The 11783-nt window shown below is 41.2% G+C and overlaps 1 protein-coding gene and 1 pseudogene across 2 annotated transcripts in view; both read left to right on the top strand.

The window, feature by feature from the left end:
• The window catches only part of TGM7 (transglutaminase 7), a 37221-nt gene that overhangs the window by 2085 nt on the left and 23353 nt on the right, over positions 1-11783 (top strand). The window contains exon 1 of one of the 2 annotated variants that reach the window (XM_045202183.2): positions 5740-7038. The exons of the other annotated variant lie outside the window; for it this stretch is intronic. Within the exon in view, the coding sequence (XP_045058118.1) occupies positions 7029-7038 (10 nt within the window). The 5' untranslated portion in view covers positions 5740-7028. Of the gene's footprint in view, positions 1-5739; positions 7039-11783 lie in introns of those variants that run through there. 2 annotated transcript variants of the gene reach the window in all.
• LOC112311319 (ganglioside GM2 activator-like) lies at positions 3224-5676 on the top strand (annotated as a pseudogene).

Here is an 11783-nt window from a genome sequence, read left to right as displayed (position 1 = left end):
CTTTGAGGGATCTTAGAAGATCGAGCTGCCAGATGATGTTGACATGCTGACTTTGGGTGACTTAAATGTTCATTTAGACAGGGGCCCTGCAAACTCTAAATTGGCCCTGCTTCTAGGAACCTGGAAATACTTGTCCCCACAGGTGGATGGATTTATGTGGGATTTATTAGAATAGTAATTATTAACATACTACCTGTCAAAATTATCAAGTGTTTGAGCTCTAAAAGTGGCAACAATTGAAGACCATTTTTAAGTTAAAATATTGGCATCATCCTCATTTCCCTCCCCTCTCCGTTAGGTTCCTGTCTCTCTTACACCTTCACCAAATGCAGTCAGTTCTAATTCTGCATGTTTCTCAAATCTAGCCACTCCTCTCTGCTCCTGCTGCTTTAGTCCAGATCTCCAAATGGCCCCTTTCCACCAGACTATTGCAGTGACCTCACTACTTCCAGATTCTTTCCCATCATTCTATCTCCTGACTAACAGGGAAGGGGAAAAGCCAATATAAAAATGTGTTATCATTCACAGTAGCACTATTCACAATAGCCAAAGGTGGAAACACCTAAATGTTCATCAGCTGTTGAACAGATGAACAAACATGGTACGACTGCACAATGATATATCATTCTGCCATAAGAAGGAATGAGGTACTAATAAGTTTTATTTTACTAAAAAATAAGGAATAAGGTACTGATACATGCTTCAGTATGAATGAAATCTCAGAAACGTATGCTAAGTAAAAGAATCCAGCCAGAAAAGGACAAATATTGTATGGTTGCATTTCTATGAACTATGCAGAATAGAGATTTGTGGTTGCCAGGGTTTGGGTTAGGGAGAAATGAAGAGTGATGGCTACATGGATATGAGTTGTGGGGTTTTTTTGTGGGGGGGTGATGAAAATGTTCCGCAACTACAGTGGTGATGGTTTCACAACTAAATGTACTGAGCTGTACACTGTAAAATTCTTAAAGTGGTAAATTTCACCTAAAGTTGTAAAATTGTGTTATGTGTTAATACAATTTTTGAAAAGTATTATAAAGCTGTCAGTTATGGGCACCTGGGTCTCAGTCCTGCTAGGACCCTCTGGAGATGAAGTGGAATGCACCTCAGAATTGTCCACCCTGAAGAAGATGAGAGGGAGCATTTATTTACCAGATCCTGGTCCCCAGTGGTCAAGGATTGACCCCTGGCTACTGACCTTCTCCCTCCTTTTCAGGTTCACATATGAGTGAGTGCCCAGCAGGTCAGAGAAACCGTGGGGCAGAGCGTGAGAGATTCCTGATGAAGTTGAGACACAGTAGTGCTACAGGTCACACCTGGCTGTTGCAAAAATAGCGAGTTAAAAGGGGGCCATGGGGTGCTCGCTTCGGCAGCACATATACTAAAATTGGAACAAAAAGGGGGCCAAGGGGATGTGAGGTGGAGCATGAGATGTGTCCAACACACCCTCAGTCTGAAGTACTACAGACGCAGTCTTACAGAAGTAGAAAGTAGATGAGAAGTAATGAGAAACAGGGAAGAGGTGTGGTGGATTCTTGTCACTCCCTGATCTTCACTTGAACATCAGGGTGTTATTGTCCCACCTCCTCTCTTTAAAGTGATGATTAGCAACTGCCTGTCCCCAACCTAACTTTCCTCTCTCCATCATGACCTCCTGTGGAGCTTGCTGACTCAGTTTCTTCCCCAGGAGCCTTTCTTCCACTTCAGCAGGATGTCCGGGTCATTGCTGTCTCTACTCCCTGTGCACCTGTCGGCTTCCTCCTGCACTCGCTTTTCTCCCAAACCTAGTTTAGAATTTATTATTCATAATTTCAGTCACTCTCTCAAGATGGTTCTAGATTCTTGCTTCTTAGCATTTTTACACCATTTATCTGACAAAACTCCAGCTCCGGTGAAATCAACTTTCAGGTTTTTCCATGGCCATATCCTGAGATGCCCTACTGGAGAGCAAAAAGCACACGACAGGGCGCATCACTGTGGCAGAGACTACCAACTCCATACTCTAATGCACAATCCTTAGTAATAGCACCCTGATGTCTAGTTGGACACCTTGCTACCAGGAATAAGAGATTGCGTGTCTTAGTGGCCCTTGTGTGCATGTGTGGTCACCTGACTTCATCCCAGCAAATGAGGAAGAAGGTCTGGTGGTTGGTGCAGGAAAGCTTCAAGAGAGTTGATTCAGCAGAAGAGCCCCCCTTCTTGCCTTCTGTTGCAGCTGCTGTGGCCATCATGAACCATGAGGTGACCTTGAGGATGGAAGCTGCAAGCCAAGATGCTCAAGTAAAAAGTAGTAGTTTTGATCCCTAATGAAATCATATACCAGCCCTAGTTTTACCTCCGTAACTCCTTTATATGAGAGAGAAGTAAAATTAGATTTTAAGCCACTGTTATTATTATTAACTAATTAAGTTTATTATCACCAACATCAGAAGGGCCTGAAATACTACTTAACAATCTCGTCATCTTTTTCTAGTTCACTCAATCTGGAATTCTCCTCTGCGGCTGTAGCAAACCATCACCATTCTTCTGAAATATCTGACTTTCCACTTCTCACCTCATCGTAAGCTGATGACTGGGCCTCTTGTTTCACTGGCAAAATAGAAGTTATCAGATCAGAGATCCCTCACATTTCTGCCACAAACTTGCCTGCCTGCTTTCCTGTCTTTAATACCTTTCCTCCTGTTACCATAGACACCATAGCTCTCCTCCATCTGAGGCAAACTCTCCAGTCTGGGGCCTAGGTCCCATTCCTCACATCTTTTCAGAAACCTCACTTTCTCAATTATTCCAAAGGCTGTAAAACAATGTTTGTGGCCCACAGATATATCTTATGTCTGACCCACATTGGGTTTTTTCCTATTATTTTTATTTTACTTAACATAAGGAAAAATGGAAGGTAAAATCCATCTTTTCAGTGTGTAATTCCACCAGTTTTGACCAATACATACATTTCTGTGTATACTACCATCACAATCAAGAACAGTTCCACCATCGCTCAGAACTCCCCGGAGCCTCAGGCCAGCATATAGGAGGAACCTGTGTTCTCCAGTCTCTCACAGTTCTTGCTGTTTTCTCTGTTCCTTGCATCCCACTGTTTTGTTCATTTAGGTTACCTACCTGGTTCCTTGAACACTTGAATTTGAGGTGCCTGGATTATTCGTTCTCATTCCTGTGTCTTTTTAACCAATCCTGTTCTACTCATTCTTTCCTATCAACACCTAAGAATGCTGCCCTTCCCTCACAGTCAAACTTCCTGAGTTGTTATTTGGGGATAACCTTGGTCAAATTCTCCATTTTTATTAAATTCTCCTGATACTTACCAGAAAGGAAAAGTTTTTTTTCTTTTTAAAAAATATTCAAAAATATTTTTAAAATTTATTTTTAGAGAGAAGGGAAGGAAGGTAGAAAGAGAGGGAGAGAAACATCAATGTGTGAGAGACATATTGATCTCTGGCAAAAGGAAAGGAAGTCAATCCCAATTTTGTCCACACTCACTATCTCCAATTCCTCTGCAGTCCTCAACTCTCTCCAATACCTTTTCCTCTCCCACCATTGCACCACCTAAATCTCTCTCGCTACGTCATTCAATACTTATAAACTGAAGGAAGGAAGGGATGAAAGTAGCAGAAATTGTGACACAGTATTAATGAGACCCTTAAGGTTGACCAAGTAGAATTTCTTTGGTTAACCTGGATAATAATATTGTGGTTACTTTTGGAGAAACCTCTTTTCCCATTTAAGCCCCTAAGTGAAAATGGAAGGATTGAAATAAATAAATAATATTTGAGATGTAAAAGCTCATTTTTACAAGGCAAAAGTCATTACACAAGGCTATATTTTCAAATAGGATGGCAAATTGTTTTATATGGACATTCTCCATTAAACAAGCTCTGTCTTTAAGATACAGTATGATTGTTGTAGTTATCTTTGCACAGACCCACCTTTTGCAATGATGCCCAGGATGCAGGCTCTGCTTCTTCTTGCCCTGGGCTTGCTTTTCTCTGGACCCAAGGCCCTCGCAAAGGTCTTAATGAAACAGTCATTCTGGATCAGTAGCTGTTCCTGGGAGAACTGTGATGAGGGCAAGGACCCTGTGCTGATCAAACGCCTGAGTGTGGCACCTAACCCCACCGTGGGTCCTGGGAATGTGACTGTCAGCGTGGAGACCCAGATGCATGTAACCCCATTCTGTTCTGAAGGTGGAATTAACTGTGCAGAAGGAAATGGCTGGCTTGTGGGTCAAATTCCCATGTGTGGAACCAATCAACAGCTGTACCTATGAAGACATCTGTGACATACTTGACATTTTCCTTCCCTGTGGAGAGCCCTGCCCAGAGCCCCTGCATACCTATGGGCTTCCCTGCCACTGTCCCTTCAAAGAAGGCAAATACTCACTGCCAGAGAGTGTTTTCACCCTACCTCACCTGGACCTGCCTGGTTTTCTCAGTACTGGAAACTACCAAATCCAGAACATCCTAAGCAGCAGGGAGAAACATCTGGGCTATTTCAAGATCAATGTCTCTGTAGAGGCTATGTAATGTGGCACCAGCTACAGCAGAATGAAGGGGTGTGAGGAAGCTGTCTTTCTTTCCCTGTCTTGTGTTTGTCAAGGCCAAATTCTGATTTTTCTGTACCCCTTCAAGCCCCTTTCTATAGCGATGCTACTACCCTCGCTGAGAATCATTTTGTGCCACATGCATTTTAGGTGTGGGCAAGTGGCCCTAACCTAAGGCAGGGAGGGCTTGGTGGTTCTTGAGAGGTCAGGACATCTACTGGGCTGGCCACTCCATTTTCCTCCTCGCTGCTATGCCTTTCCATCTGAGAGCATAACTCATTTTCCAAACAGTCAAGGAATGGGACAAATATGTTTTGTGACCCACATTCAGACTGATCCAGGCCTGCTCTCCTGAGCAATTAATTTTTTTTTTGTCTTTAACTTAAAAAAAAAGGTACAGTATGACTGTAACTATGGGAAAAAATGAACCCAGCATAGACAAAATAACAGGAAGGACATTTATCAAAGTGTATACTCCACTCCACCATTTATAAAAGTCTATGTTAAAAAATATTTTTAGCCCTAGCTGGTGTGTCTCAGTGGATTGAGCGCTGGCCTGCAAACCTCAGGGTCACTGGTTCAATTCCCAGTCAGGTCACATGCCTGGATTGTGGGCAAGGTCCCCAGTAGGGGGTGCACAAAAAGCAACCACACATTAATGTTTCTCTCCTTCTCTTTCTCCCTCCCTTCCTCTCTCTCTAAAAATAACTAAATAAAATCTTAATAAAAATATTTTAGTGTAAACTAGGAATTATATTACAAAGAGCTGTTTTTTTTTTTTTTTTAAATTCTGTCTTCATAAAAAGGGCATCTATTTCTACTACAAGAGATTCTTGCACCAGTACTGAAAGGATAAAATCAGCCCCATTTGCTATTGCGGCACCATTTGCTGAGCAGGCCTATGACCTTGTTAAACCTGACTGCCATTTTACTCTTCTGAGCTTATGTCCCCAGGACTGGAAATTACTGGAAACAAGAACAGAACAGCCACAGGCAGAAGACAACATTGGAACAAACTGCAGCCTCCTGTTACAACGCCCCAACAGCCCAGGGGCCACACGACAGCAACCCCCCACCCATTTTTAATCCAATTATAATCCAATAAAAGCTCAAAGCCCCCACTCCGCAATGCCAGTGTATCTCTCCACACCATGCCCCTCTCCTTGGAGAGTGACTAAAACCTTTATTCTCTACATTTCCTTCTCTCTGTGAGTTCTTTCACAGCCCATGTCACCAACCACCCTAACAAGTACTCAAAATGTTATTTTTCTGAGGCAAAGTATAGTAATTTTGATAAAAATAAGGCCCACAGGGTACTCAGTAAACATTTGATAATAAGCGAGTTTAATGCATCCAACTGAGGACCACTTCCTAAATATACTCAACACATTAAGAAAAGGCAGAAGATGTGACAGGAAGCTTTGATCACAATGGGTGCAGACATCTCTATGAGTCACACAAGGAATTAGGCACCTCTTACATACCTTTGGCAATGAACAGTAAATGTGTAAATAGCTTTATTCTTTTACTGATCTAAACTGAATACTTCTGCTTCTGTCTTTAAACTGTGAATCTCGTAAAAGACACTTGCCCAGATCTCCAGCCATGGTCCTCCTGCCCCTTTTCTCACTTTCTCTTAACAGTATTTTTTTCCTCCCTGATTAAAAACATCTTACTCTCCCAATGTGGATTTTTTTTAACTCAGAAAAGTTTAAGTAAGGAAACCACAATCATTCACAATCTCACTGCCCTTAGACAATCCCAGTCTCTACTTTCTTCCATCTGTTAAAAATGGGTTTATGTGTATAAATATCATTTTTTTCCACCTTGAGTTAACCTGCTCCCCCACTCCCACCCCACCCGTTAACAATATATCATGGGCATTTCTCCTTGTCATTAGAAATTTTACCAACTTCATCTGAATCATAATAATTCCCCATTTCAATGTACTTAATTTTTCTTCAAGATGCAAAGGTGTCCAGGTGCTAATGGGCTGCCCAAAGGTGTTTTCATGACCATTTGTGATGACCTTCCTGAGGGCAGCTCTGTCCCTTATTCCCATCTCAACACTGTGGAGTGATGCCCAACACCAGAATGAATCCAGTTTAGAGTGAATCCAGCCCCAGGCCCTGAAGTGACGGAGATGCAAAGGAACTGATCCAGACCAAGCTCTGCCTTCCATGTCACTTGAGTCTTCTCAGCTTAAAAAGGAGGCCACAGAAACAAACCCCTCAGCAATTTTTAAAAAAGACTTTAGAAACAGCTCTTTTCCTTAAGCTGTGATGCACACGGAACAGTGAGAAAGTCGAAAGCAGGAAGAATACTAGGAGGAGGAGGAAATGGCAGCCCCACCCAACTCAGGAGGGAAAGAAAGTTTCTAGTCAGACCACAGTTAATGCCCAGAGAGGCTATAAAGTCTAGAATCTTTATACCGATTAGTTGAAGGGCCCGGGCTGACAGAAGAAGGAGGAAGATGAATCAAGGTGAGTACTGGGAACGTAATTTTCCTGAGTTGCTAAGTCAAGAGAGGAGAGATATATGGAGAGGGTAGAGGGTGAACAGGAAAGATAGGAGGGGCTAACCTGATGTTGATAGTCCATTGTATAATGTGGCTCCTTTCTCCCATTTCTTTACCTTAATTCAGACCTTGGGGCACAAATCATACAGTCATTCTTTTTCTTATGAATGGATTCAGTTTGTACCTGAAGCAGTGGACGATCTTTTCTTTAACATCTTAGGACTAGAATGACCTTGAAAAGTCTGAGGGGGCTCACAAGGACCTTGACTTTTACCCCTTGGTGCCCTTGGTGCTTGAGAGGCCATTTCTGTGGCTAACCCTGGACCTGTGGGAGGACTACCTCTCGGATCCTAGGCCTTCCTCCTGGCTCTCAGCTCCCCTTAGAGAGATGCCGCCCTGCCTTCTGCGCTCAGGTTCCTTTTTGTGTTCCCTTAGAATCACTGCTGCCCTGCTGCCGGGAGTGAGAAAAACAGGGTGGGCCAGCCTGACAGACACATGGGGCTGGGAGGGAGAGGGCACGAAATGTGGATTACAGGTTTTTTAAATTTGTGTTGTAAATTATACACCATAGAGTGGAATCTAAAAAACAAAATAAATGAACAAACAAAACAGTAACAAACTCACAGGTATGTGGAACAGACTGATGGGTTGCCAGATGGGAAGTGGGGTTGGGGGTTAGGTGAAAAAGGTAAAGGGGTTAAGATGTATAAACTGGCAGTTACAAAATAGCCACAGGGCTGTAAAGTACAACATAAGGAATACAGTCAATGTACTGTGATAACTATGTATGCTGTCAGATGGGCACTAGATTTATTGTGGGGATCACCTTATAAGTTACATAAATTTCTAACCATTATGCTGTACACCTGAAACTAATATAATATTGAAGGTCAACTGTAATTGAAAAATAAAAAATACTTTAATAAAAACAAAAATAAACTATATATCATGGAAATTATTAGAATTTGAGATGTACATTGTATTTTAACGTAAGCCAGAGTTTGATAGAGAAGGCTAAAGAGGTTTGTTCATGTGCTAGATTCCAGGGTCTTTTTGTACTAAATTCTAGGCTATTTTTTCCCCTCAGTTATCCCAAATTCCAGTAAGCCTAAAATGTTATAGTGCCTTCTAAAATACCATACTTTAATTAAATAAATAATACACAAAAATAAATACATGTAAAAAGTTAAAAGTTCATATATTAGGATTAAAAAAAACCCCCACACCCCCCTTCACATACATATGTATTCCCAATCTGACTTTTTCCTCATAGGAAAGAACTGTTAACAATTTAGTTAACTGCTTCCAAATAACACTAGATTATATACAATTATTCGTTTTATACAATGTGATTATATAACACGTATTGTTTGATGACTTGCTTTTAAAACAAAATCTTGTATCTTGGAAATCTTTTTTTTTTTAACTGACACTTTCTTAAAAAGATTTACTTATTTATTTACTTTTGGAGAGAGGGAAAGAGAGAAAGAGAGGGAGAGAAACATCAATGTGCAAGAGAAACATCTGTTGGCTGCCTCTCTCACACCCCAGTCAGGGACCTGGCCCACAGCCCAGGCATGTGCCCTGGGAATCGAACCTTTCAGTTTGTAGTCTGGCACTCGACCTACTGAGCCACACCAGCCAAGGCTATCTTGGAAATCTTTGCATGCAATACAAAGTGAATTATAGTTTTCAATTTTGGGCAAATAAGCACAATGTATTTAATAAATTTTTAAATTTGTTTAATTTATTTCTATGCTTTGTTCATGGACATTTAGACTGTTTTTAATATTTTGCCCTTATAAACAATGCTGCAGTGAATGTCCCTGTTGATATTACTTTGCACAGGTGTGCCAATGTTTTTTATCTGAAAGATTTTTAAGAGAACTGTTGGATCAAAAACACTATTCAGTGGGAGTTACAATGGGTATTGTAGGGGAAGGAAAATGTAATTTTTTCCCTCTACCAGTTACGTTCATTGGCTGAGGACCTACAAATTAGACTGGTAGGAGACTAACAAGGGAAAAACAAATGAAATTTATTAACGTGTGTATTGCACATACACACGGGAGCACTCAATGATGAGTAACTCAAAAGAGTGGTTAGAACTTGGCCTTATATAGCATCTTAACAAAGGAACAATGAATTTTTAGAGAAGTGAGACAAAGGAAAAGGACTGAGTTTTTAGGGCAACAAATTGTGGAAAGGTAAACATGTGGGGAAGCAAATGAAAGATAAAGGCTAGTTAATAGTTTGTTATATGGATTCCTCTGGTGCTTCTTTGGGCTCTATTAGAGAGGAGAGGGAGGACCTGCTTACAAATACGTGTCCTGCTTTGAAGCAAATGGGGAGGTCAAAGAGACTTTCTTTTATCTGCTTCTTTTCACTTACCTTCAGCTCAAAATAATCTTTATGCCAAAGTGGCATATTTTGGGATGACATATTCTGCTACCCTTCGATATCAACCAATTTCTCTGAAAAGTCTGTGAATTTACACTCCCACCATAAAAGATAGTGTATTTCCATATACCTTAACAAAATAGGTTATTGGTATTGTTTTAAATATTTTTTAATGAACCAAAGGTGGGATCTCATTGTTTTAGTTTTCATTTCTCTGATTATAGCAAGACTTAATATTTATAGGAACTTTAATATATTATGGATATTAATCCAGGGCTGTATTTTCTGCCAAAGACCGAATAATTTAACTTGTGTAGCCAGCTAGGAACACTTTTCTCTTGCCAGCAGCTATTTGCTGAGTACTGGGTATAAACAATCAAACAATATAGTTAATTATGTAGACACCAATAAATGAAAATAATGTTTCAAAGAAACAACATATCACTCAGTGATTAATTGACAAATAAGTGGTTTAGAGTCTAAGAAATTGCAGCGCAGAGGGAGCAACCAGGCAGGTCCTGGAGCTGGTTCTGCCTGGACAGGCTGGCGTTTTAGGATGAGGTGGTGCGGACGGGACTGTGGTTTTCATTGTGTTCTTTGGAACCCTAAGGCTCTACAGAGAAGCTGGGGGGCCCATCTCTGGTGCTTCCACCAGAGCAGCTCCTCTTAGGCCTGTCTATTACGTTTTCATTTGAATAAAGCATGATATTCATTTACATGGAAAGAAAGAGGCAGGGGACCTCAGAGCAGGCATACAGGCAAGAAGTTGAGTCAGGTTTTGGAATCACATTGTCCAGATATAAGTGACCATTTTGCTGAATACTAGGTAGGTGACTCTGGGAAATTTAGCCTCATTGATCCTCTGTCTGCTCATCTGTAATATGGAGTTAAAACCTTGTTGGGTATTTGTAGGAATAGGGGATAATGCATATAAATCCTGGAGTTTAATAACACTTAGTAAATATTAGCTAGATATAAAAGTATTGTTACAGATGCAAAGATACCTCCATGTTCTGACATGTTTGGGAAGGATTTCATGGGGAGGTGGATGCTGAGTTTTCCTTGCAGAATGGTTACAGTGGGGATACATAGAGACTGGGGAAGGGGCAGGGACCGCCCAGAGGTAGAGCTAGGCATAATCTATTTGGAGGCGACAAGAGAAGCAGAGTTTATTTATGACTATTGGGTGATAAGATGTTGGGATCACGCTGTAGAGGGCTTTGAACTCTTGCCTAAGGAATTTGGACTTGAACCTTTAGGTAATAAAGCATTCTTACTCTTGTACACTTAAAGAGGCACAGAAACACTGCAATATGTCATCACATAAAACCTCTCTGTTCTCACACAGATGGGCCCTTTCACATTTTTTAAAAGGGAAGAAATGAAAAAAAGGAAGTATTTATCAAAGTCCCAAACTGGCAATAATAATGAGCAGTAGAAAAAGAAAAGACATTGGCCAAGAAGCTGGACTAATCTAGGGACAAAGGCAGAAGAAGAAAGGAGCTGAGTCCACCTGACCTTGGCAGCAGGCACGATCTCTGCGCTGGCTGTGCCGGATATAACTGACCCTCTGCCATCCCCGCCTGGAGGTTTCCAGTCCTTTGCCAGTAGTCTGATTGCTCAAGACATTGTTCACAGTGGATTCTTTAACCTGCCCCAGTCTTTTTCCAAACCAGCTGTTTGTTAGCCTGTCACATGCCCACGGATGCCAGTCCCTCACACACCTTTGTTTAAGTCCTCATTAGCCTTTTGTCTAAGATGATTGCAGCAGAGTTCTCACTGCCCCTCCCATGCTTCTCTTTCCCCCCCCTCCAGTCTGGGCTACATACCACAGCCGGATTAACCCAGAAGGAAATCTTTGATCATGCCACTCCTACTCAGAAATCTGCCTTTAACCAAAGTAACACTTTCCCCAAAATACAAAACGAGAACATGTTTAAGCAGGAGCTTAGACAACCCAAAGAAACTGAAAGGAAAGAGAAATTTCCCATAATTCACCATCTAAAGATAATCTGTAACTTAATGTTTTTCAGTTTTTTATGTTCCTTTTATTATTTCCTCATATTCTCTTTGTCCTTTTTTAAAGTATATCTTATTGATTATGCTATTACAGTTTTCCCAATTTTTCCCCTTTTATCCCCTCTCTGCCCTGCACCCCCCAACCCTCCAGCATTGCCTCCTTAGTTCATGTCCATGGGTTGTACATATAACTTCTTTGAATTCTGTTTCCTGTACCATTTTTGACCTCTCACCATCTATTTTATGCCTACCAATTATGCTTCTTATTCCCTGTACCTTTTCCCCCCATTC

The sequence above is a fragment of the Desmodus rotundus genome, chromosome 7, assembly GCF_022682495.2.
Source record: "Desmodus rotundus isolate HL8 chromosome 7, HLdesRot8A.1, whole genome shotgun sequence".
NCBI lineage: Eukaryota > Metazoa > Chordata > Mammalia > Chiroptera > Phyllostomidae > Desmodus > Desmodus rotundus.
The sequence above is the reverse complement of the archived record's forward strand: the minus strand, read 5'-3'. Positions and strand labels throughout refer to the sequence as shown.